Consider the following 27,540-nt stretch of genomic DNA (forward strand, 5'->3'; position numbering starts at 1 on the left):
CAACACCTTTATTTTTGCTGTCATAATTATTTTGTTTTGGCTTAGCCGAGTTCCCAAAAAGCAAGTCYCTTTGGTAAAAACAGCAAAACAAACCCTGCTGGATCTTTTTTTCATGTGAGCGGAGACACAGTTACTCAATGCTAATGTCTCATTTTAAGGAACTTGAAATCCTCAGCAAGGTTTTGTTAGTACAAGTGCAACTACTTTTTCTATTCAGAACATCATGTTCAAGTAAACTCTAGACTTTTAGTTATTTCTGGCATCTAGGGCATAGTTTGTGAACTGATATGACAGTATCTCATATAAATTTTCCATCTGGATGATCACAGTGCAATAGAAGTTTCTTGCTGTGTTGTCAAGCTAGAACCAACTGTTGTCACTGGCTGACCTTCGTTTTTAAGTACGTGGGAACATTACTGAAACGCTTCACATAATACAGAAGAGCTGTTTCTCTGGTAGAAGCTCCATGTTGCCAAAGACTTCATTCGTCTCCTTCTTTTGAAAGGAGCACAGGATTCCCTGTCCTTCTCTATCACAAACTTTCTAAAAGTGTAAGTCAATTCCTTAATATTTAATTTCACAAAAGGTCCTGTAGGAGTCAGTGGCCCAGACTAATGTACAAAAGTTAGAAAATCAAGTCCTAAAACACAGCCAGAGAATGTTTATTGTGCTCTGACTTGTGTAAATTTGCTGAATACAAATATTGTGTTCTTCTATGTGCACAAGTGAATAATCATGGGGTTTTTTTTCCTTAGTGAAAAGTGATTGAGTTGGTTGTAAGAGTAAGGAGGTGTGAATAGCACTCTGATGGAAGCATTAATTATGAATGACTTGTACAGACTGTAAAATTATCAGAATAAAAACCCTGTACTGTTAGAAGCCCTCTCTTTAATGCTCGTACTTCATTTTCCTAGTTCCTTTTGGTTACTCTTTCAGGAAAAAAGATTAATTGTATGTAGAGGATGTACGAGTCTTTTCACTGTCCCTCTTTTTTTTCTACTTAGGCAGAAATATCAATTTCAAAACAGTAAAGAATATCTGGTAGCAAATGTCTCTGTAACCCATAGAGCATCATAAATGGAATATCTAGGCAACATGTAATAAGCTGGCCCTGCTGCATTGCATTTTTTCCAACACTTTTTCCCACATTACTGGAAAAGAAGTTTGAAAACTTTTGGAGAATTATGTTTTACTCCTTTCTTAATGGAAGTGTTCAGATCTTAATACTAGTGTTCAGATCAAGCTCCTGTTAGGTAACTTAACTTACAGGACAACATATCAAGTGTTTGAATAACTTTTTGTACCTATTTGCTTTGCCTTTTTTCCCTCTATAGTATCTAGTACTCTGTCCATGGGCAAGTGGAATTTTGAGATAGAAAGAGAAGCAGGTTTTCCCAGTGCTAAATTCTGTAATGCAAGAAAGTTCTTCTCTCATAGTCTGGTGCAATGGTAAGCATTTGTTCTTGCATGGGGCCAGAGGGAGTATCTATACATTTATGCTTTCCTTTCTAATAAATTCTGAGAATGTAAACTGAGAAACTTGAATATAAAATAAGCTCACATATTTCTGTTGTAACCTGCCCATTTTGGCTTAGTATGCCTGGTCCTGATCTGTGTGACTAAAAGTCACATGTATCACACAGACAATTCTTGATAACTTGTATGCAAGTAACTCATTGGTAAAGTCATTGTAGATTTCTTCTGCGTCACAGCTGGTGGTTGCATAAATCTGAGAAGACAATTTCTGCTTTCAGTCCGCTGATTGCATTCCTAGAAACAAAGAGAGCTGTTGCCAGTATATATATATGACTGATATAAGAACTTGCCCACTCAGCTGATGACTTCTGGTTGGGTTCTTTTTGCAATACTGAATAATTTCTGAGTTACTTATTACYAGATGAATATTTTGTCCTGTCATTTCCATTATGTTCCTTAACTGGGTTCCTTTTCCTTCTCATATCACTGCTGCTGGACCAACTGGCTGCATTTCCCAGAGTGCTCCCCATTAGTTTTGTAGGATCTGATATGTTTCCTTGTGTTCTCAAAGACATAAACTAGATGCCCAAAAAGCATAAGGAAACGGGAATTSTGAAGACAAGGAAGGTACCAGAGCCAGCCTAGTGGCTGAGGAGGCACATAGGACAAGTGCCATCTTTATCTAAGCTCCTTGGTAGAATATGAACAGGTAAAATATRTTCTTAGAAGTTCTGAGGTGCCTTCAAAAACTTTATGGCTAGTTCTGTTTGGAAGACAGTGTTTATATTTTTCCTATAAGAATCAGAACAAAGGAATATTAATAGCTGCCTGCACATTGTAACATTTTCTGCATAATGACATTTTACAGGCTTGATATAATTTTCTGCCATGTGCATCAGGCCATTAAATGAGAGGTCTTGAAAATTATCTCACCAGGACAGTTCTTTTTCCAAACAACACCAAAAGAAGATGAGATCAAAGAATTTCATAAAAGGCGCTTTTCACAGCTTATCTGTCATCAAATGAAGGTATTAGGGAAATGGCCTGAGAAGCTTTTCYTACTTTATACCCCTTTTGAAGTGACTAGAACTACAAAACACGCCATTTCTGTGGAGGATTCCAGTTGTGTTTCTCCCTTATATGAGAGGAAGGGCACAAGAACCATATTACACCAGCTGGGACACCTCTGGGTCCTTGCTCTTGGAGCTGGCTTGGGCTTTCAGGGAGCAGGAGGGAGCAGGTTTTTCCCCAGGGAGCACTCCTTCCCTGCGTTCACCATGGAGCTCGCAGCTACCAACACTGCAGCGAGGGGCACACTGAAAGATTTGCACCAGGTCCCAGAAAAAAAAAATCCAGTGATATCACAACACATTTATTTTCGGGATAATTTGGGATTGAATGCTCATAATTTGTTCAGCATTTTCATTGCATAATAAATGGCTTGTAAATTTATTAGCCCTTGGCTAATAAATTCCACACATTACAGCATAAAAAATTTAATCCTGATCTAAACCTCATGTCAGCTAAAGAGAATCTCACCACTTAGCCCTGTAGATACTGTGACAGAAAGTTAGATATTATAGATGTCACATGTAAAACATTCACATGGGGCGGAGTTATACTGTCCATCAGTGACCAAGAAGAACAAAACCCAAAATTGTAATTCTTAATTCTTATTTTAAAGCAGGAAAGAAGTAAAAAAATGAACATGTTTGCACTCACATGATAATATTTTAGGGTCTTAATATGTGATTTTTATCTACTCTAGCAACTCAGAGCTAGGATTTAATGTCATATTCTCAGTGAGTAAAATGACAGCTCCATGGASAGCAGGCTGACAGCTCTCCACCTGCTGTTTCTGTGAGACGTTGAATTACTCTAAATTTCATCTTTCTGAAAAAACAAGATTAATTGAGTTTTGAATGATATCTTCTTTTTACTAGACCTAGTATGAGCCTGATATACCAACTAATCCAATGCACAGTAAATTTGGTACAGATAGTAATCTGACAGAATTCATTATCTGAGAAAACAGTAGGAAGGCTGTATTTGAGATCAGGTGTTCATAAATTGCACAGGAAAGAGCTCTGTGTGAGGGATGTAATGTTCATCTGTTATTGTGAGCTATATATGATTGCTGGCTGCAGAGTCTATAGATAGGGTATAAGATTTTATTCATAATCATGCTTTCTCATATTYCAAGATTTATGGTACAGTTGAAGACCTGTACATTTCAAAAGTGATGTCAACATCAGTGAATTTTGCTTGCCACAGTAATGTGGGATTAGAGTAACTAACTAGAGTAACTTTTCTAGAAGTATTAGTGCTGAGGTGATTAACAAATGCCACATTTTTCCACTCTCTGTGARTTTGGGACAGGCTGGCTTCTCTTAATTTTGGACAGTTTTGAGTCTTGCTGGATATGTCTTTGGAGCTCTAATTAAATCAAACTTTCTTCTTGAGCACCAGTCTATGTAAAATTTAATGATCCYTTGAACTTTTTGCAAACAGTAGGTGATGTCCATGAGGTCCTGGATAACATTTCCTGCTTTGAATCATTAACTTGTTGCTTCCAAGGTTCTGTGACCTACTGCTGGCACAAAGTYCCCCACCCAAGCCAGCCAATTTATGTCAAGATACATAATATTAGCCATGTTTTCCTTTTCGATTAGTGCTGTGGGATATGTTACGGGCATGAAAAACATATTAAGAACCCCATTCTGTTCCAGTATCCATTGATATTCCACAGGGAGGCAACATAAATCCCCCATGACAAAAGTGACATACCAGGAGGGCCTTATGACATACAGAGATCTTAGACATCCATTTTKCTTAAAAAACCCTTTCCAGCAGCTCATATTACAGATGAGTAAATGCTTCAAGGCAAGTTTTTACAGTAATAGACTTTAAAGGATCTGAGAATCTCCACACTGATTCTAAAAGCACTGTTTAAAAATGAATTGCATTTGGTTTGTAGCTTTTTCTGACCATTCACATGGGATGGTATGATGGGACAGAGACGGATTTTTGAGAGTTATTCTAGTGTCTTAAGAAAGGCCAGCTGTTCTTGAAACCATTCTCAAGATTTTACAGGTGCTTATCCCACAGGCTCTCAACTAAGATAATAACTGAGGCCTCAACAAACAGAACAGAAATATTCTGTAATCAATTTTGTAAAATCAAGAAAAAACAGTAACTGCTCTTTTCATACGAAACAAAGGTGAAAAGCACAGAAAAACTTCTCTGAAGGTCTTCTATAACTTCCAGCACAGCTAGGAATTGATGCTTTGAGTCAGGTTAGAACAAGAAGTAATGTAAACGACTTGCAGSAGTGAAAGAGTTCCTGATGGTATCTCTCTATCAGAACTGAAACAGACTGCCAGAGGAGGTCAAGGAGTGCTTATCAGTGGTGACTTTTAAGAGAAGATCAGTTTAATTTCTGTAATGGATACAATTTTCTGTCCTGTGAGGCAGAGTATGTTCAAGGAGTACTATTTACTACTGGCTTTTGTTGCTGACAAGGGGACTGAGTAAGGAGCAGAGCATTTCTGGCAGAAATGAGACTCCACTGCAATAGGGTCTAGACAAACCCATTTTGCCCTCTGGCAGACCAGATTAGCAGAGAGTCATGCTTCTAGGTCTTTGTGGGCCAAATTGAGTCCACTCAGSAAGGCTGTTCAGGTTCACAGTTTTGGATCTCTGGATTATAGTGTCCAGAGACTGCCTTGCAGTATTGAAAAGGTTATTTCCCCTTGGGTTAGGTATAGCTGATCCTGCCTGTCAACTGTGGGATAAACTAGATGACCTCGCAAGACTTCTTTATCCAGTTTTATGGAGTTCTCTGACTCTCTYTGGTCTATGTTTTAACTTTGAGGCAACTCTTTCGAGGGCAAAAAAGCAGATTTGAAATTAAATACTGGACAAAGATARGTAATACTGAACAATAAGCCCTAACTATAATTGTGTTCACCAGCTTGAGAGAAATTTGGGGTATCCAGCTGACAAAAAAAAAATCCACTAATACAAAATCTGAACGTGTGCATTTTGTGTTAAGTGAAAGATACAGATATCCATGTGAAATTTAAGATAGTAGTTCCTATGCAAAGGTCATTTATTCCAAGAAATGTGGGATTCGTAGAAACTGTTCCTTTCTGATTTGGAACTCCTTGAAAGCCCTGGTACAAAACAGGAAAAACAACACAATTAGCCCCGAGTATAAACACTGAAATCAGAGACAGATAATGTGTCATAGTGTCCTGTAGGAGATTGGTACTGTGAACTTCAAAAAGGAATCACAAGAGCAGGAGAGAGCTTCTTGTTGTTTTCTCTAGTGTTGTACCTGTTTTTTCTCTTGGGTTTATATTTGTCCCTTAATGCTGGGATTGTGGAARATGAATCTGCCATCCTGGTTACTCTTGGTCTCAGGGTGGCAAAGGTTTGCTCATATTTTTGTGTACAAGTATGCCTGTGCAATTTCCATCAGAAGCAGGAAATGTTTATTTAAGTTCTGAGGGGTGGGACACTTGCTGTAATTTTAGGTAATTTTAAACAAACTGTTTGAGCATCCTGTTTAAATAGACTTARGTAATCACAGTTTTGTACTAGTTGAAAAAGAATTCCATACATGCATGACACGAATAAAATATCATCTTACAGAGCATACCAAGGTGATATATTTACCTGACTTCTTGAGCAATAAAAGTTTTAGCTTTGACTTTTGTTTTGCAACAAGTTTAGTGGCTAAATATACTCCATTATATAACAGTGCTCTRCTAGAATGTGAGCTATTTTACATTTGTATTTACTGTGTTTGGTTCACATATTAGTTTCTGTGATACTTTCAGGGCCTCTGGAGAAATCTAATTCAAATGCAGCTTTCTGAAAGGAAACTTTCTGGGGAGGAAAAAATTGTATTCATACAAAGAACTTAGTTTAGGGAACTAGTGAAAATCAGGCAGAATTGATTCATAGCCAGTTGTTTGAAAGCATAAGTGAAGGAAAAAATAGTTGTCAGWGTAGGCTGCTAAAATTTATCAATTACGAATTTCACTGGAGTCCATATTCCTGCCTTTCCCAAATGATTTTAAGTATTGTAAAAGTGGAAGTGGGAAACAAAAAACAGTTGTGAAAAGACTTGTTCTCAGACTTATGCCATAGATGCACATCTCAGTTTTGAAACTGGGAGACAGACTGCAGGATTTGTTTTCTATGTTAATGTTTCAGTAARGAGGCTATGTTGAACTGCATATTGGGTCCCCCAGCTGTTAGAACTCATTTGAAAGAAAAAAAAAAGATTTCTATTCTTCAGATTGAAGTGATAATTGTGCATGGTCTTATGTCTATCAATGGATTGTCTTTGCACTGCAATTCAATGTTAATGAGATTTTAATTGGAAAACAAACAAAGGACAGACGGGTTAATGACTGATAACAATTTTTAAAAAGTCTTTTAAGAGCTACACAATAATTAATGTAAACAATACATCAAAGTGTTTCCATGTCTAACCTTTCATCCAAGATTTACGTAGAAGCTTGTTCCTTAACAATGGTATTATTCCACATCTAAACAACTAATAGACTGTATAGTGTCATCTGTTAAATCAGAACTGATTGGCAAGATTGTCTGGTCTTACTAGTAGGAAGGTCTTGGTCATTAATCACACCTCTACAAAGAGGAGCTGGATTGAATCTGTTATGTCCTTAGATTTTATTGCTATTGATGTTTCTTGAAATCTCTCCTCCTTTTTTTCCCAATTAAAAACATGTACGTTATTCCAAAAGAAAAAAAGGTAGAACCTCTAGTCAGTGAAACTCATAACATTCAAACCCAAGCAAATATAAACTGGCAGGGAGTTCACATCATGCATAGATATTAACCAAAAATGTCTATAAATAAAAGAAAAAAAAAACGGAGAACGGCAATAATCAGAATAAAGCATGAAGCATCAGTTAGAAGGATTTACTGTAGAGCAAAGGGTAGCATTTTGAATGTCAAGAAGGGTGAAAAATTAAATTGGGACTAAATTAAAGAAGTGGAATGAGAGAGATGAAACAAGATTTGTAGTTTAGCTAGTAAGCGCACTTCTCCATATAGTGWTAGGGGCAACAAATAGAAAAGAGGTTGCTTTTGGTGTTCAGTTTTGATGACACAAAGCATACAGGAGACTCTCAGTTAAGAATGTTGAAAGATGAGACTGGAATTGTAGAGTTATTAAGACAGTCATTACACATTCCAGTATAGGAGTTATATTTATGGTCAGAAAATACTACAGAAATGCAGGCTGAAGTTRAACTTTCTGGGTTTTGACTTCTAGCCTGTTTATTTCATATAAATCTCTTACCCACGCACTCTTCTTGGCTTTTTTTTTTCCATTTGTTATTCTAAGTGTTCTCATTCAACCATATCTTTTGAGAAATTCAAAGAAAAATAGGTATGATTAAGGGCTAAAATAAACCATGGAAAAGAATCAAATTACTTCAGAAAACATATTAGCTTACTTTATTTTAGAAAACATATTAGCTTACTTTGCAGTACTTTTTTGCTTTATAGGTGCCAAGAGAGGATTAATCTGTAATGTCTTTGTTTGTGATTTTGCCTTTCATTTCAGTTTATATAATTAAAGAGTTCCCAGGACTGTTTTACATTTATTTTATTCATCAAAACATACTTCCCAAATGTTATGAAAACAAAGTCCAAAAATAATGCAGTCCAAACCAAACCCATTCAATTTTCTCTTGGAACACAATTGATAATAAACTCATACCTTGTACCTCATTTTTAACTGAGTAAACGCTGCATTGTCCTTTAATAAATAATTCTTAWGGGTGTTCACTTTACATTCTCCTGCTTCGATATTTTAATAGCTCCTGATGGTGCATATAGCAAGATACATAAAATCAGGAATAATATGGTTATTTTACTACTAGTGGGAAGATTTCATCCTCTCTGCACTGAACTCATGGGTCTCATTGGGTCACTCTGTGTCTGTGCTTACATTATGACAGAAAGGAAGTAGTCAGAGGGTTGGGAATTTATATTTTGATCATTAACCTTTGATGAAAGATACGGAAAAAAGTTTGAGTAGCAAATATCAAAATAGTGTGTTTGTTCTTGAGGTTATGGATTTTTTTTTAAAAAAATGGACTTGCCAATCTCAGCTCCTATTAGTAAAATATTCTCTCTTCTCTTGCATCTTCTTTTGATTTGAGTCTCAGCTGTAATTTCAGTCTCGCATCATTGTCCTGACCAAAAAGAAAGACCAGAGAGTGCTTTTAAGAAAGTAGTTTCAATAGGGACTGAACATATTGCATCAAAAAAAAAGTGTTACCTTCTGCTGTTGAAATTCAGGTCTGCTGTACTTGTACATTTTGTGCATTGTAGTGCTTACTGCATGCTAGTGGGCTTTCCCAGACTCACTGTAAATAGAGAACAGAACTTTCAAACTAATTTTTTTCTGTGAGTTCTCTCTAGAAAACTGAAATGTTTACTGAGGAAAGCTGGAAAAGTTACTTGAAATATAGGTATGTAGCAGGGCAAATTCAATTCCCAAGCTGTTAATTCTGCTTTATTTTGGATGCTTTTGATGAGATTGTCAAGTAACCTGAGAATCTGTCAGAAAAACCCTTTCAAATTGAGAATGGGATGTGCACCATAATGAAGATATGAAAGCGCATGGATGGATGGATGGATGGATGGATAGATAGACAGACAGACAGACAGATAACTGATAGATACCAGTGTCCAGTTCAGAAAATACTGTTAAAGCTTTGGTTCAGACCATCTGGTGACAAGATATTCTGCTAAAGAGTGCAGGTTAAATTTTCAGTTAGCTAAGCTGTAAGTGACCTAAAAAAGACAGGACTACAATAAAAGAACATGAAGCTTTAATTAAACACAATTTATGATGTTTATAATCTGCAATTAGGTGTAAAAGCATTGGCTCTGTTTGGATCAAGCCCATAGCGTTTAATATGATAATAAAACCATGTATAYCCTGACATATTAGGAAATAGCCCTCATGTATACAGTTACATAAACCAACCTTTTTCTGGTGTTATCAGTGTCGGGAGCAGCAGTTCCCAGCTCAGTGACAAGGTGAGGGTCACCATATGGGAGTCCCAGCCATAAGGCACAGCACCATCACTTCACATTGTTTGTTTTCTACTTGTGATACAGGTGCAGCAAAATGATAGCAGCGTTGGGAATGAGTTTGGCTGCTCAGGAGAATGGGAATTGCAGCTTCCTTTTCCTGGTTGTGCCCACTCATGTCCAGGCTGTTGACTTTGGAAAGGTTAAAACAGCAATGTAAGAAAGTTCAATTTCAACAAGTGCTAGGAGAAGTTACYTTAGCCAAGTGTTAGTCATGCTCTCAGCCTGCAGCCCAAGCGGTTTTGTGCTTGAAACACTGAACTGTATCCATGTGAGGTTACCTTATGCAAAGAGCTGTGAAGGGACACTGGAAACTTCTCTTCAGAGACTGTCATGCAGAAGTGAGAAGCTTAACAAAGGACAATGCCTGCATCTTCTTAGGGATGTTGTATCCTCCTATGTTATATTCCAGAAGCAATACTTTGCTTTTGACTGACTTCATCACAAAACTGACTGTATTGGTGTTACCCTTAAGCTCTAGCTTCTGAAATCCTGAGGCCATCTGAGAACCATCAGATTTTCTTTTAAAAGTGAGGCTGTAATTCTATTATTTCCAAAGATAAATCAGACAGATAGCACAAGGACCCACATTTTTCCTTGAAGAAGCCAAGAGGGTGGTAGTTCAACCCTACACTAATGTCAAAAGTTCTGCACTATGATTTTGAACATTTCATATCAGCAGCACTGAGCATTACATAAAGAACAAAGGCATGGCTCTGAATCCATGCTCTTTTGAGTGTATGATGCAGCCAGAAGCTTTGATGCTGTTTTCAGTAGGTTTCCTTCCTAGGGAATGGTAAAAAAAAATGTTGGAAAATGTACCAATGTCATTAGCGACACTTTAGCAACAATGCCAGTTCACCTGGCTTTCCAAATTTTATCCAGTCTGGCAGTTTCTGTGTTCCTMAGATACAGAGGGAAAGGCACAAAGTTTTTTTCTGCATCCTCTTTCTGCAATCAGCAAAATGTCAGACAAACATTTCTAGCCTCCTCCAGGAAGCATCCCTGATAAGTATAACATTTAGGCACTTAATGAGCAGGATTAATGCACATGCTTAAGTTTAAGGGTGATTTTAAGTGTGCTGCTCTGAGTCTGAGTTGTAGAGTAGATGATTAAAGACAAATAACAAACTTTTATGRATTTCTGGATTCATATATATAAACTATGCAATCTGCAGGCTTGGATTCACTTGGGGGMGGCTAATTAACTTCGATCTGCTGTTGTTTTTCCCTGTCCAAAGCAGTGTCACATCTTGTCTTCTTTTCTTCAACCCAGCTCTATGAACTAGAGCCAAACTGCAGTGTGACATCAGAGTTGCAGAGGGGTGAAATCCCATTCTCACACACCTGTCAGTCRTGTGACCACAGAAAGAAATGACTGTGTCACATGATGTCAGAATTACCTTCACCTCTAACTAGACTCATATGCATATTGATGTAGATAATTAACAGCAAAGAAATAAAGAATGTAAAGGACATATTCACCAAGGGTGAATGGGCAAGGAGTTGAAGATGTAGGGAAGTCAGGGAAAAATAAGAAAATTTGTAAATAACACTTAAAAAAAACAGAATCAAAATTCTGTCAGGTAGATCTGTGTCGTTTTTTTCCTTGTGCCTTCACCTGCATTGCCCATTTAGATAATAAATGGTTCAAGATGCTGAGCACACATTTAGTTTACCAATATTTTCARTTCTGACTGTTTCAACAAGTGCCTAACTTTTGGGTTGATGGTGTGACTGCCTGAGAATCTCAGTTGCTGTTCTTAAGGAAAGTTCATTTCTAGTCCTCCATCATGGAAACAGGCTTGAAAGCTTGACCATGGAAGTGATAAGAATTAGAAGAAAATAAAAAGAACCTGAGAAGTTAATAATATAATTCCATTTCATTTYCTTATGAGAGTTTGAGGCAATTCAAAAAACCATATGTAAGTGTTTGAGATTAACAGCACTGGTTTCTGTAGCGTGACAATTCAAAATAAGTTTTGCATAATTTGGGGAAGATGCTTTGCAGACAAAGTAACTGATAAGAGAGAATTGAAGAAAGGAGGAGACTGAAATTGGTCCRGCAGCCTGTCAGTAGTTGACAAAAWGACTTACATTTTCATGGTTATGGTTATTATAAAAGAAACAACATCACTTAAGTATCTCTGTTATATATGAAAGTGATTATAATACCATATGCATTTGTTGATCTGTGGAGATTTATGTGTATGTGTTGTTTAATACTAGTATTTTATTGCCTTTTTCTCATTTCTCACTTTGAGGCTCATCTCATTTTCTTTAGGTTTGGTGGATTTTGGTTGTCAGCTTTCTCCTTTTTCAGAATTGCAGCATTAGTTTCTTTTATTTCTTGATGTCAATGCTCCAGTCACAAAATATGGTTTCAAGCAGTYCTTGGTGTCACTAAAAGAAATTAGCTAAATAGTACTGTTTAATTAATTTCAGGACCGCCTCTTTTTCGTCATGGAATATGTAAATGGAGGAGACCTAATGTTTCAAATCCAGCGCTCACGCAAATTTGATGAACCTCGATCCCGCTTTTACGCTGCAGAGGTCACATCAGCACTCATGTTTCTTCACCAACATGGCGTCATCTACAGGTACTGTCTTTGATCTAAAATGAAGTATTCTTGAGGTTTCGGGTTGTTTTTGGCTGAAATCCTCTGTCTCTTAGCAACCAGATTTAGATTAGTTGTTTGTTCCAATTTGCTTACACAGAACTTTWTTTTGGCTGTTTATCATTGAGAATGTTAACATTTGAATAGCCCCTGCAGCAGTCGCCAGCTGTGTGTGCCAGTTCTGTGTTCTAGTCCAAATAAAKTGGGTTTGAAAAAGCTTGGCACGATGAGACCCAGAGGTGACCTTGCTGCAGATCGGTGCAATCTCTTCTTCTTTCCTCTCGGTGCCATAGATTTCCTCTCAGTTTCTAACTCCCTGCCACTTCCTGAGTTTGTTTGTCTTAGTTGTCTCCACTCCGATACAATCGGGATGGTCATTCCCAATGCTTTGCTTATGCCCCTTCCTCYTGACTGTTTGGGTGAAGGCTTAGTCACCAGCAGGAAGTGGCTCTTTGGAGACAATTCTGATTTGTTTTCAAGTGAACCTGCATCTATTTGAACCTCCCTCACCGGCCCCAGTCTCTAATCTTCAATGCCCATGCAGACACACAAAAAAAAGTGCATATTGTTGTGCTGAGATGAAGAATGCATTTAAGGATRGGCTTTATTATTAAAAGTGAGGATTCGCTTTGAAAAATTTCACGCTGATGTTAATGTGTTTATTAAATCCTTTATCTTGTCATTTCATGCTTCCTCTTGGTTTTTATTTGYTTTTAGCAGCCTGGTATTGCTTGCAATAAATTCAGGGTTTCACAAGCAGTGTGCTTAACAGGTTTTGTAATGTAAATCTGTCCTGTCTAGTAAAAACTCCGAGTTCTTCAGATCTAACTGAGCTCTGTTTTTTCCCCTTGATATTCCTACCCTTTTTCAGGTTATCAAAATCATCTTTTGATTTGAGGTAGTCATCTCAGGAGCAGGCAGTCTCAAATTTCATGAGCAGAAACATCAGGATAAGGATGATGGAATTTGTCCCATCCCTGGGTTCATATAAAGGCAGATCTTAAGAGTACAAGAAATGGAAAAGGGAATATTAAATGTTTAGTAACCAAGTTTGAGTGGCAAGTTCCATTAGAAGCAATTGTCTTTCCCAGCTACAAAGGGATTCAAAGGGAAATTTCTCATAGGCGTCTCCTTTCCAGAGACATAGCAAACATCACAGCTTCTAAGGAAAGTAAATCCCTGTGAAAGCCGTCTCCATCCAAAATCTAGTTTTCTTTATAAAACTCTTTGCTAGCTGCAGCTTGTAATCTCCATCTTATGATTAACGCTGGTATGATGTTTGCATACTGGGTTGTACTTTTGGCCTCAATACTTCACATGGGTTTGTTTTCAAGTGCTGAAGATCCAACACACTTCTTACCTTTCCTGCCTATATCATGTTTCCTATTCATTGCATTTATTTCCAAAGCCAGGTATATGTACATTCTCACAAGAGAATGTGGCAACTTCAGAATTTGCAAGTATCTGTCATAAGGGGGACAGAGAAGCTTGGCACTTTGAAGARTGAAGGATTTTGAGAATTTGTTTCCATAAAATACTTGAGCTAATTTCCTCTTCCTGGAAACTGGAGGTAGACACCTTGTATTTAGCAGTCAGTTTAATGATTTCTGTGAACCAGCAAGAAAGAATTGGTATAAAATTACATCTCCCTTCTTTATATGAAAGTGCATTCACCTCTCTGTCCTGCACTGCTCCCATCCCTCAAGACACATTCCCTCCTCTCTCTACTCTTTCTTTCCACCTCTTTTCTCTTGTTCTATATGTAGCTTTTGCTGTGTTGGCTCCTCGCTGGGTGCATTGAATCACTTCGAGTGCCTGCATTATTTCTGTGATTTTATCAACAGAATGCTTCCATCACAAGAGAAATGTCATTCTGAGCAATGTTTCATAATTTCAACCTCAACTTCTGATTCAGACACTATGCTGACAAGTCTTACTGGTAAATGGCATGTTTTGCTGATCATATTATCAAAAGACAGGAGAACATGAGTTGTAGGATGAAAGCATAAACTATGAAATCCAATAAGAAGAAATTAGGAACAAATTCAGTTCTGTTTTGTTTTGATGTAGGTTTTTAGATCTTGGCATAGCTTTGTTTGTAAGAATAATTAATTTTCCAAACTGTGGGATACTGGGAGCTTCAAATATTTGTAAACTGTATGTGCCAGTTACTCTGTAAAATCAGGAAGAAGGAAGAAGTCAGAGATTATTTTAAAGTAATTAATGGAAAGAAAATGTTACAATCTATTCACAATGTGCCAGGCCCTGGGAGAATGCAGTTGTTGATGTCAAGCATTCATAAGAATAGTTGTCTTCCACAGGAAAGTTTCAGCCTAACTATTCCATACCTCACTACATTATTTACTACAATGTTAAAAATGCATTGGGATCAAGTCACTCCTTCGCATCTCCAAAGCTCTTATTAGCTGGCAAGCAAGGAAAGAAAAGGGAAAGAAAAAAAGAAAATAAAAACCTTTGCTCCTGAATTACTACCAGTCATAACTACCTAACATGCCTTCAGATATTTTAATAAAGAATACTTGTCTTCTGTGTAATTATATTTCTAGAAAAAACATTGTGGTGTGAAATTAATGGTTATTCTCCAAAGCAGGAAATGCTGCTTGTGTGGGCACTACTTCAAGGAAAGTGAGGAATATATAAATAAATTGTTTGATGGAAATGTAGGTTTCAAAATAGCTGCTATACCTTCTGATCTTTTTTCAGCCTTGTATGTGGAAGTATTTGTGTGGAGCTAAACAAAGTTATATTTTTGGAAGTAAATAACTAGCTTTAGCTCATGCTTTGGCTTGTTGGTTAGGTTTTTAGAAAGTGCTATGATGATACTAAATGATCATCTTTTATAATAACTAGTTTATCCTTGTTTCCCCTGAAGTTCAAAGACAAAGCCAGCTCCCYGTTTGGCAATAGAAATTATTCTTTGAGTTCACATCTTTGCAGCTGTCCCAACAGTTRTTCCCAGGCTTGTCCAATTACCGGTGTGCTCATTGGAATGACATGTGTCTTCCTTATGTTTATCTTCCTTATTCCTTATGTTTATAGAGTTTATGTTGGAAATAAAGATGAACCTCACAGTTTTTATATATAAAGATATTCCTGTTACTGAATGCATCTTSTATGATAGATAAATATTAAGGTAGTTTTCAGTGTGACATTTTTAGAGGTATGATGTTACTGTTGTGTCAAAAACACTTCAACAGCTTAATAAAAATATTTACATTATCCCTGCCACCTTCCCTCTCATCTGGCATTCAGATATTCAGGCACATGTCAAGCTGGGGCCTGATAATACAAGTAGAGTCAATCAGACACTAGAGAAATTTCAATCGCGTTTTCTGGCACTTATCCTTGTTTGTGTTGTGCAATTGCAATTGCACCACTTYGAAAAAATGTATCCAAACTTCAGGAATTAGGGACTAGGCTATGAATCTCATTTTGATCTTGCCTGTGTACTGGACTGGAATATGAACTTGGTGACAAAAGGTTGTGGACTATGCTCAGTGTCACCTGCCCCAGAAATCTGGTGTATTTAAAATCAGTTATCATAATATATTAATATATTTCATCTATATAAAATATATTAGGATATATTCTCATACAGGAAAGATGCAACAAACTGCTTTAAGAAATTGTGAGATCTGTAGTCTCTTATACTGACTTTCCACATGCCTATGCTCTTTCTGCAGATATCTGTAAACMTGGCATGTTCTTGTTCACTTGCAGYTGGTGKGCTGAGGGCACAGTACCTGGGTGGCTGTCTATGCTCTCAGGGTAGGAGGTCAACTGAGGTGACACAAGTCAGGTTTCTGGCCTGAAATACTTACAAARAACTGTTGTTCCCCTAGGAAGGAAGGTCCACTTCTCCCAGCAAGAACAGGGCACCACTTCACAGTCATAAATGATGGTGTCCCCAGTTCGTCCTTGATTTAGGAAATAACTRTGTGAGCTGTAAACATTGCTTCAGTAGTTCCATGTTGCTCCATCTCTGGCATGCTCCAGAATCATTCAAGCACTCCCTCTGAAATACAAAAGAAAGAAACTGAATGAACACAATTTCAATTCACCTGAAAGGATGAAAAATATCTTTACTGGGAMATTAGTGTCACCCGCWTTGGGTTGAMTAATKGTTTTGTTTTCAAATGTAGGATCTKTGAGATGTTGCCTTCAAATCATGCAGCACCTGAGCATGATGGGGTCCTTATTCATAACCATGGGTTGTTATGCTCCTATGCAATATGAAGTAATAACCCAGCCTGTAACTTRCTGGAGCTTTCTGAGGCTCTCTGCACTCTGTAATTAATGTGTTGGTCATGATGAAGGATTTATTAACACTGAATTGAAGCAAATGTGGATAYAAACATGCTGATGCCAATCCTTGAGTACCTCCGGGCTTTTTCCGTACACAASTACCCTAAGAACTTGTTTGAACACTAACTGAATTTTTCCCTGGATGATCAGTTTTCCCAGCATTCCTGTATATCAGGGCAGCACACAGCAGTGTTTCAGAAAGAAGAACTACCTAAAATTAAAAGYCCTCCCATTAGTGTGTTTTTATGTGAAATAAGGATATTTATTTAGAAAGTCTGACTTCATTGGTGGTTGTATGATTCAGTGCAACCTTGGCAGAGTAACAAGGAGTTATATTTACACTGATGAAAATGTTGCATGGTCAGTGGTTAACATGTTAAAAGTCATCATTCTCCYGAGTTACCTTACTGTGTTATTTCTGAGTGGCAGCAGCCAAATAAAATTTTCATCCCTCCCCTTTTTTTTTTAAGCAAAACTGCACATGGAGAATTTTGATTTTAACATGTAAAGATCATCTTACTGCAACTCTGAATAGTTATAGCATAAATTGGTTCTCTAGCTATGGTCCATTAAAGAGGACAAGACCTTGTACCCCCATCTGGCCTGTTCACACAGGAATAATGGTGAATTTTAAGCACAGGAAAATACTGGACACAATTCCTCTCCACACAAACTGCCTCTTGCAGCAGCCTGCTACAGGGAAGTTACAGTTTGCTTCTGGCAAATGAGTGAGCAATAAACTATTTCCATCACCTTCAGTAAAARTAGGAAGCAAGGAGTGAATTGTGCCGTAGCAGGTGTGTCTGGAGTCCCAGTGTCTCTAGGGACCGCTGCCCAGGCCATGCCACCTGACCAGTGCTCCTGACTGGGATTGTGCCCTGGACTATATCCATGCTCGCCTTGCTCTGCCTGGTCTGGTTTCCAAAACCAAACATGAGCTCCAATGGGATTTTAATCAGTGGCCTCCTGCCCTCTTTGCACTTTTTCTTGCTGGATCTAGGCAGAGCAGCAGTCATGAAATGCATAAATAAGCAGGATGTCTTCGCTGCAGGAAAAGGCAGTGGGCTGGGGTGGAGAGGAGYGGAGCTGAGGGAGATGAGAAGCAGGAAGGAGGGCTGGTTCCCAGGCTTCTGGCATTCGGACCGAGGKAGTCCACCCTGCCATCTGCCCAGCTTATGTATTGTGCTAAAGGCTCTGTYGGATAGGAGAGCGTTTGACAAGGTTTCCAGCTGTGGAAGGATGAGTAAAGGCTGTGGGAATAGGATATGAACCACAYGGTCTTGCCAGCAGTAGAATGCTTTCTAAATTTCTCCTGGCCTTGGAGCATGAAAAAGTCCTTAGCTGGCTGTTGCGTGGGAGTTGGGTATGTGGGGGGCAGTGCTGGGCAGTTAATATTTAGAAGGATAGACAKCACCATCGACCTTATTTGGGAAACCATGAGGTACTTCCAGGGGGAGTTCTTGGTAGAGAGGTCAGCATTGTTTTTTTGCTTCGTGTTTATTTGGTGCAAGATTTTCTTGTTTAATGGYCGTTTGTATAGTGCTGTATTGTGTAAATAAAGCTATGACCTTTACCTTCTGACAACAGTATAGGAGTGAGTTAATGTTAAATGAAAGTGAGGAGGGAGTGGGAATCTGCCAGGGTTAATGCCAAGTTTACATTCCTGTGAGRGCAGCCATGTTCCGGTACCCTCAATAGAAAGGACGATAGTGCCTCTCAGCAGATAATAGCAGTGAAATGTTACAGAGCATATTTGTATTTATTTCTGGGTGAATGTCACTGATTTTAGATGATTGATGTTTGTGTCTTTATTTTATAACAGGAAGAAATGTGTGTTATCTCTCAGCATTGATAAGAAGATTTTAACTGAGAGAAACATATACAAAATAAAAATCCACTAGAGCTGCAGCACATGTGAAACTGAGCTGTACTGATACAGGACAAACCCAATAGTTTTCCTAAACTGCTGAGATGCAGTGCTCTTTCTACAGAATCATCTACACAGGTTTCAAACAAAATCATATTCTGCAAATAATTTGCTAACAGAAGAAAGAGAATGCTTTCTGTTTCACAGTGATTAAAAATCTGAAAATGCTTCCTACATGTAATTCTGCTGCTAGCAGGCAAAAGTTAGGATTGAATTTTGCTGTGCTTTTCAGTCATGTTTGTCTTCAAACAATGAAAAATATTTCTATAACCCAATTGCAGTGATGTTGAAACTATGTCACATTAAGAGTGAAGCTTTCCCTTTTTGCATCTGCCGAAGTTCCATGGTAATGCAGAGAAGTGCACGGCAAATGTGGTTCTGAGGTGACAGGCATTTAACAAAGATTTTATTGTGCTCTTGAGACGGTTCTCTCAAAAAGAATCACAGAATAATGGAACAGGGAATTGTTTGGGTTGGAAGGGACAATAAAGGTCATCCAGTTTCAATTAGATGTCCCATGGGCAGGGACATCTCCCACTACACCAGATTGCTCAGAGCCCCATCCAGCCTGGCCTTGAGYACTTCCAGGGATGRGAYATCCACAGCTTCACTGGACAACCCATTCCAGTGGCTCACTGCCCTCACGGTAAAGAATTTATCCTAATATCTGATCTAAAACTACCAGCAGTTTAAAGCCATTCCCTCTTGTTCTGTCACTAGATGTCCTTGTAAATAGTCTCCCTCCGTCTGTCTTGTAGGCTCCCTTCAGGTGCTGGAAAGCCACAGTCACATCATTCTGAAGCTTTCTCTTTCTCAGGATGCATAATCCCAGTTCTCTCAGCCTTTCCTCATAGGATAGTGCTCTATCYCTCTTACCATCTTGGTGGCCATCCTGTGAACTCACCTGCAGTAAAACCCAGCTTTTGAGAAGATAGGCTTATGAGAAGCCTAAGTATCACTTCTCACGATGTTCACACCTCGTGGGTCTTCACATCTTGCCTCCAGGCTTCAATTTCCTTCTCCTGGTGTAAGATGCAGAAAATGTCACTATGTCAAATACAAGCTGTACACACAGTTGTGTGCATTTTTTTTTCACGTAGATTTGACAGTGGCAGTGGTAAAAGTATTCTTCACAAGATACTCCAGTATTAGAGCATGTGCTTGCCCCCTTCAGGGGAAGGGGAGGATTGGATGGCTTCAACAGTAGCTTGCCAGTGTAGCMGCCAGTGTGGGTGCACCTTGGTATGAAACTGAGTAATAAAGAAGCAGTTCCCTTAAAAAAAAATAACTGAAAAAGGCCTGGTCACTAATAACCTGAACAGAGGAACTTCATGTGTTCAAAACATGGAATATAAAGGATAGAATTAAGTAGTCACAAATAAACATTATAGCGCTTCACCAAGTATTTACTTGGTTTATTATTGGGTTTCCAAGGGAGATCCTATGGTCTGTTAAGACCCTTTTTAAAAAGTGCCTAAATATATTCTAACGCAAATARTGAGTCAGATGGAATTGCTATGGTCAGTTAAGTGGCTAATGGATATTTAGAAGCTTTCAAACATCAATAAATTTGAAAGAGGTCTAAAGGAGTACTTGCAGAATAAAAATAATAGGCACTTAAGAAACTGCCTGAGTATTTGTCTAAACTTAACTACCAGTGAGAGGACAGCAAGTGTTTATGGTACTGTTCACGGAGGATATAAAAGGCATAGCAAATGTCTGCCAGTTCATTTGCTGATAATCTSTAATGGGTCCAAAGGGGCCATAACTATTATAAGAAGGCTCTGATTCTCATTTATATGAAAGTCTTTAAATATCTTCTGGCATAAAAGGGTCCTCAGATTGTGCAGGAGGAAAGTAGATGGCAGCTCAGCAGCATATGCCTCGCACGAGGCCAAGTGCAAGCTTCTTGAAGCTGCCTCTGTTAAAACCCTGTAAGCTAATTTCCACRGACACTGAGTGAGAAATGCCTCAAGCAGAGGAGGGAGAAACCCTCTGGACAACCTACAGGTTCTCTTTTCACCTTTTGAAAATTCACAAAGGTRAAAGGAGGGGATATGTTACCAGCTCCAGATCAGAACTAGTAGTATGCTTGCACACAAAGTAGGACAGAAGTTTGGGGTTTCTGTGAATGTCCCAAGAGGAAGAGAATTTCACCATGATTTCTAAAACATCTGCAGATTGAATAGTTGTTTTGTCCATGAGCAAGAGGGTTCAAAGAAATTTTGAAAAAACATCCTGGAAATTCTCTGTGTAGTAAWAACTACATAACATTAACTGGTGTTAGTAAGCTATAGCTTGTAAAGCCAGAGACAATTCGATTACAAATGTGATATAACTCATTACCTCTACAGATTTTTCTCCCCTGGCTCAGATGTGTGCTCTTAGTTAGGGCAAAACAATTATCTGTATAAAACCAATCCAAGAGAGATTATACTAAAGTAAAAAAACCTGTGCCCATAAGACATATAATAATGGGGTTTATTTTTTACACACCTTATGTAATAGAATCCATTTTAAAAGCAATCAAACACTTTGTGTTTGCCTAATTATAGCATYAGAGTTGTGGGGGTAGGAAAACAGTGGAAGGATTGATGTCTGGTCCTGAGTGTGCAGTGAAAGGTCAAAGGGTGGAACTGTGTCATTGCTGATGGTGTATTTTGTGTCATCATTTATTGAGTCTGAGTTGATAATCACAGTACCCCTTAATATTTTTTTTTTGCTGCACTATCAAGTCTTAATGCAATACTATTACTTGGCTACAGAAACGATAAACTAATACCCCTATTTGTTTCAGGGTTGGGCAATGCTGAGTTTAATACATCATATATATGTCTTAGAGATATAGCACAGCTTCTGAAACTTCTCTCCCATTTGTTTGAAAAGCATTTTGATAATCTTTCTCAGAGATTCTTTTGTTCATGCATTTTTAGTTGGATTTCAAAATGTGATAATACGTAATGAAAATACATTATGAATGTGACTATGACATGACATGGGTGTAGAGACACCACTATCTGGTGTATAAGAGACTGTGTCTTTAAAAGTCTTGGCTCTTACTTACAGTAAAACCTCTTTCTGACACCAGAAGAAAAAAAAACAATTTTATAATGTAATTAAATTGTACTCAGTATGCTCAGTTTAAGGGTGTCAGAAGGATGCAAAGAGACTTTATTGCAYATTATAATTGAATTAAACTTTGTGTATAAGTTTAATTACCTGCATAATTAATTTCCTTGCTTTGCCCACATAACTATCCATGAGCTTTATGGAATGATCTCTGATTTTGTCAGGCATAGAGTCTGGTTAGCAAATCTCAGAGGAGGCTGGTCATGCAGAAGATAYGAAGATAATTCCTCAGGTCTAAAATAATTTTTTTTCATGGTGACAAAATTGTTCAAGAGCAGCYCACGCTGACCAATAGTTAATATTATAATCATACTGAAGTTAATATTTACATGCAGTGCCTACCCAGTAAGTACCAAATGTTAGAGATTAAAATTATATTTTAGCCTCCCAAATCTTTATTCAGAATTGCATCTGTCTTGCGTTTGGGCTTGAATATTGGCTTCTATAGGTAGTGTSTCTGTCTTCACAGCTGAAGGTAAATTGCTATAGCCCTCTCCTAATCTTGATGTTGGTAAAAGTGAGAACACTGTAAATTTCCAAAGTCATGCCATGTTTTATTTCACCTGAGTAACCCATGAGTCATCTTTCCATTGCATTCATAGTAAYTRAAAAKTGTGSGGTGCCTCGTAYARGTAGATTTTAMGTGGTGACAGTATAGGTTGGCACTSCCGCCAAAGTAGTGTTCTCAAGCACATTTTCTGGAGAAGCTGGGGGAAGGCTGCAGCAGCTACTTTGGAAACAATGCTGGAGCTGAAATTTCCTGCACATGAGAAKTTTGTCTAGAAATGTTTGTGCAGCTTTCTGGCAGAGGTTGAGGGCAAAAGTAATTTGATTTTGCTACACAAAATTTTAATTTTAAAATAGTATCTCATAAARTAGAATTCTCTGCATTAACATATTGATTACATATCAAAGCAAGATTTGGATTTTGAACCATCATCTTCTATGACCTCTGCCTGGAAGCAGCATTAGGASCTTATTTTATGCATAGATCAACATTCAAGGGCAAGGAACTCCCATTTTTTCAGGCATCTTCTTCACACTTTACAGACAAATAATACTCTTCCTAATTTTGTCAGAATCCCTCCAYTGCAGTGATCTTCCATAAAACAATAGAAAATTATTAGGTCTACAGAATTTTGAAACAGGCAAATCTATCTGTATAATAGAAGSCATTTAGAAAGTTAAAAGACAAAATAAATTTAACTCACAGTTTTTACAAGAATTTCTGCAGAAATCTGTTAAACTGCTGTTGACTGCTGCTGTTTTCATGCCCGATACATACAGCAGGGTTAGAAAAGGTTTCAAATAAAAGGCCTACTTAGCCTTCCCAAGTTTGAACCATGTGATTGTTTAAAAACATGTTTAGGCATGTGAACTATGCTACTGGAATCAGAATAGAAGCAAAAATTAYTAAAATCTTTCTTCTAGTGATTCCATATAAGTAAACATTTTGTTGGAAGCAACATTCTTGCTGTGTTACATCATTTCATTTATGCTATATAATTTATTTAGTCCATTCTGTGTAATATTACAGGCATCAGTCAGTGGAAACACTTTCCATAAAAAGACCAAAGTGAGGCTGGAAAAAATCAGTGTATGTACAAAAGTTCACTCCAGTTTTCCTTTTCTGAATAAGAAAGCATTTTTTCTCCATGGAAACATGATATGGAGATTARCAGGGGTCTACTTACTGCTGGGAGCTGTGTTTGCTCCCTGCTAAGGACACCCTTGGGAGCATAGGGAAGAGGATTCTGATAAATTGGTTTCTTTTATAAAAAGAAATGCCCTATGTAAAAACCTTCAGCAGCCCTTCTCCTTCACACTTTCTTGGCTTCATAAAGGTGCAGAAGGTATTGAATAGTATAGAAAAGGCACTGAAATGTTGGCTCATGCTGGTGCTTTAATGGCTTTCTCAGGATATGCTCCCAGTCACCTGAGTTTGGCCATTTCATTGTATGTCCTGTGTTGTGGTTGCCAGACTAAAATATTTTCTTTTTTTTCTTTTAAGCATCTCCTTTAAATTTTGCAGAGTATGTGTATTGAGTTTGTTCAAAGGAATGAAATAAAAAGAASACTAATTCAACTTATAAAGTAGGTTCCCCACGTTGCCATGTTTTCAGTTTTCCTCTGAATCTAATAGTGGTTCTATCCCAGACAGAAGCACAAAATAAGCATTATGGAGGATTTGAAAGATTTGTGCTAACTTTTACCAGCAGATTGTAATATTTTAAGAGCTCTTCATCCTTGCAGTGCWTTCTCATCYTGGAGTATGCTGACAGTCTGGTTCCTGAGAAATGGTGATTTCTTTTCATTAGTTTTCTTTTAATAAACAAGTTTACTGGAATGAGAAAGATAACTATATTAGCACTGAGTAGCCCTCATTGTTTGCATCTGTGTTCAGCAGGTGCATAATAAGGTTGTTTTCAGTCTGGTCTTCCCATTTAGGTAACAGAACTGGACCAAAGCTCAAGGTTTCCTTCAGAGCTGCTGGGAATCATGGAACGATAGCATATCAGGTGACAAGGGGACCTCAAGGATCATCTGATCCAAACTWTCCTGGTAAAAGCACAGTCTAGACAAGATGTCCCAGCACCTTGTCCAGCTGAATCTTAAGMATGTCCAGTGCTGAGGGATCCACCACTTCCCTGAGGAGACTATTTCAATGGCTGATTGTTCCCTTTGTGAAAACATTTCTTCTTGTGTCTAATTGGAATCTCTCCAGGAGTAACACATTAATGTATGGTCTTTTCTTTCCAYRTGATTCCTTGTAAAAAGTGAATATYCAGCTTCTTTKTTTCTTTTAAATACTGGAACATATTGATAAGGTCTCCYCTGAGCCTTCTCTTCTGAAGGCTGAACAACCCAGTTCTCTCATCCTTTCATCAAATGACAGGAGTCTCAGTCCTTTGRTCTTCGTTTTGGTGGTGCCCTTGTTGATGCAACCCAGTGACTCRTCTTTCTTTGCTGCAGCAGCACACTGTTCACTCACATTGAGCTTGCTGTCCACCAGATCTCTTTMCAGAGAGCTGCTTCTCAGCTGGATAGATACCAGTTTGTGCTCCACTCCTGGATTATGYTTCCCCAGGAGCAAGACCTTACATTTGWCTTTGTTGAACTCTGTAATGTTACCTGACTCTTCCTGCAGGGTGGTTCTCTCCAATGTGTCCATTTCCCCACTCAGTTTGGTATTGACATCAATCTTTGTCASGGTACACTCGATCCCATCATGCAGATCACTTGTGAAAATATTAAGCAGGCTCGAGACCAGGATTGATCCCTGGGGGACCTGACTTGTGGCAAGCTGCCAGTTCCAAAAGGAGCTGTTTGCCACCACTCTGGGTGTGTCCTGCCAGCCAGTTTCCCACCAGCCACCTGGACTCATCTAGACTGTGGCACATCAATTCTCTAGAGGAAAGCTGTGGGAAACCATATTCAAAGCCGTGCAGAAATGCAGACTGGCCATGTCCACCACTCACCCCACATCARTGGAGCMGATTACTGTGTCATAGAATGCAATCAGATTTGTCACACACAATCTACCTTTGGCTAATCCATTACAGCTTTTCCSAGTCATGTGCTTCATCTGACTTGTGACAGCTCCAGGAGGATTTGTTTCATAACTTTCCCAGGTCCTGAAGTTAAGACTGATGAACCTGTAATTTTCTAGATCCTCCTTTTAGCCCTTCTTGTAGATGGGGTTGACATTAGACTTTTTCCAGGCTTCTGAGATCCCCCTGTTTTAAAGGTTAGGGAGAGGAGCCTTGCAACAACGTCAGAGAGCTCCCTTAACACCGTCAGGTGGGTGTGGTCAGGGCCCAGTGATTTGTAGGGGTCAAGCTCCTGTAGTACTTTACACAMCAACTCCTCCTTCACCAATGGTGGGTTGGTGGATCAATATAGATTCTTGTACCCAAGACCAGCTGCCCAACAGTGCCGGTGAAGACAGAGGTGAGGAAATTGTTGGGAACAGCTGCATTTTCAGCATTGTTGATTACTAATTAATCTCTCTTGTTTAACAGAAGCACAAATTCTACCTTTTATTTCTTCTTGTTGTTTAGGTACTTGAATAACCATTTCCTGTATTTTTTGATGTCTCTGTCCAGTTTCAGCACAATCTGAGTTTTTGCTTTTTGAAGTCCATCTCTACAYACCCTGGCAAATGCCCTTGTATTTCTTAATGGATGTTCATCCATTTTCCCATCTCTGGTATGCTTCTCTTGGTTTCTGAGCAGACTCAGAAGCTCACAGTTAGGCCAAGGGAAATCTCTTGATCTGCTSACTGTCCTTACCTTTAAAGGAGATGTTGTGGTTTTGTAGTTTCAGGAGAGCATGCTTGAAACACTCTAGCTTAGTTCCTTTGTCGTTTATGGAAGCTTCCCATGGAATCCCTTCTAACTGACCTCTGAGCAAACTGAATTTTGCTCTTCTGAAATGTCAGAGCTTTGTCTTAGTACTAAGTTTCAGCATGCTCAGCTGAATCCCAAACTCCAACAATACGGTGATCACTGCAGCCAAGGCCATCACTGATTGCRATATTACAAAGGAGGTTTTCTTRGTTTGCAAGTAGCAARTCCAGSAGTGCCTCATTCCTGGTTGGCACATCYGATGTTTGTACAAGAAAGCAGTTCTCTGTGCATTCCAGGAATGTGATGGATGGTACATGAGTCGTTGTATTGTTTTTCCAACAAGTGTCTGGGTAGTTGAAGTGATCCATGAGAGTCAGGCTCTGTTGACCTAAAGCTTGCTTTAAATAACACAAATATTGCTTTGTTGGCCTTATCTTCTTGATTTGGAGGTCGGTAGCAGGTGCCTACTTTATGACTTCCCTAGATAGCCATTTTGATCTTGACCCAAAGGAGCTCAATAGGGCTTCCACCTTCACCATGGCTGACTGCTATACATCCAATCTTCTCCTGAACACAGAGCACAACACCTCCTCCTTTTCTCCCCTACCTGTCTGTGTGTGACAGCCTATAGCCATCCATCATGGCCCTCCAATCATGAGAGTTGTCCCACCATGTTTCAGCTATTCCTGTAGTCTTAACTTTCCAACTGGGCACAGAGCTCCAGTTCCTTGTGTTTGTTCCCCAGGCTGCRTGCATTGGTATCTGTACACTTGAGAATGGTTGGTTGTTCWTTTGTTTTCATCACAGAAGGCAACCAAGGAATGTTTGTCCCTGCTCTGGTTGGCCTGGTTTRTTCCTCACTAGGTTGCAATTGCATCTTGCCACTTTGGACCCCTCTTGCAAAGTCCTTCAGGTTAAAGCTCACCTCACCACYGTGGCCCACCTGCTACCAAAGATTCCTTTGCCCCTTCTAGATAGGTGGATCCCATCCCTCCCTGACAGGATAGAGTCATTAAAGAATGTCCAATTGCCATAAAAGCCAAAACCCTCATGGCTATGCCAKCCACAAAGCCAGAAATTGATTTGTGTTACGCATCTTTTCCCCTGAGTGGTCGAACAGAAGAAGAGGTAACTTGAACACCAGTACATTTTGCTGGCCCTYTCAGGATCCTGTAGTGTTCTCTGATTGTGGCCCAGGTTCCAGCCTGTGGTGTCATTTCTGTCCACATGAAAAAGGAGCAGTTTGGAGAGTGTTRTGTATCCTTCTTGACCAGTTGTGTCACCCTCTCGGCCACATCCCAAACCTTAGSTCCTGGAAGGCAGCACCACCTCCAGTGCCTGGCTGTCAGGCTGGCACAGGGGCACCCCAGTGCCCCGTAACAAAGAGTGAACTGCGATGAGTGCTTGTCTTTCTTGTCATAGTATCCACTGTGTGCTGCTGCTAGAGTTTCCCCTTGCAGACCTTGTTCCTCCTGGGTGTCTATAGCTGTCAAAGCTTCATTTGTGTTTTTGGTGAGAATGCTTGAGGGTGGGGAATGAAGCATAGTTCTGTTTCTGGGCATCAGCR

General features: G+C 38.8%; 1 protein-coding gene across 1 annotated transcript in view; it reads left to right on the top strand.

Annotated features, from left to right (window-relative positions):
- Positions 1–27,540, top strand: part of PRKCE (protein kinase C epsilon) — a 280,126-nt gene that overhangs the window by 214,568 nt on the left and 38,018 nt on the right. The window contains exon 11 of the mRNA XM_057374126.1: positions 12,070–12,224. Within this exon, the coding sequence (XP_057230109.1) occupies positions 12,070–12,224 (155 nt within the window). The remainder of the gene's footprint in view (positions 1–12,069; positions 12,225–27,540) is intronic.

Source organism: Malurus melanocephalus, unplaced genomic scaffold (assembly GCF_030028575.1).
Source record: "Malurus melanocephalus ecotype Western Australia unplaced genomic scaffold, MMel_1.1 scaffold_217, whole genome shotgun sequence".
In the NCBI taxonomy this organism is placed as follows: domain Eukaryota; kingdom Metazoa; phylum Chordata; class Aves; order Passeriformes; family Maluridae; genus Malurus; species Malurus melanocephalus.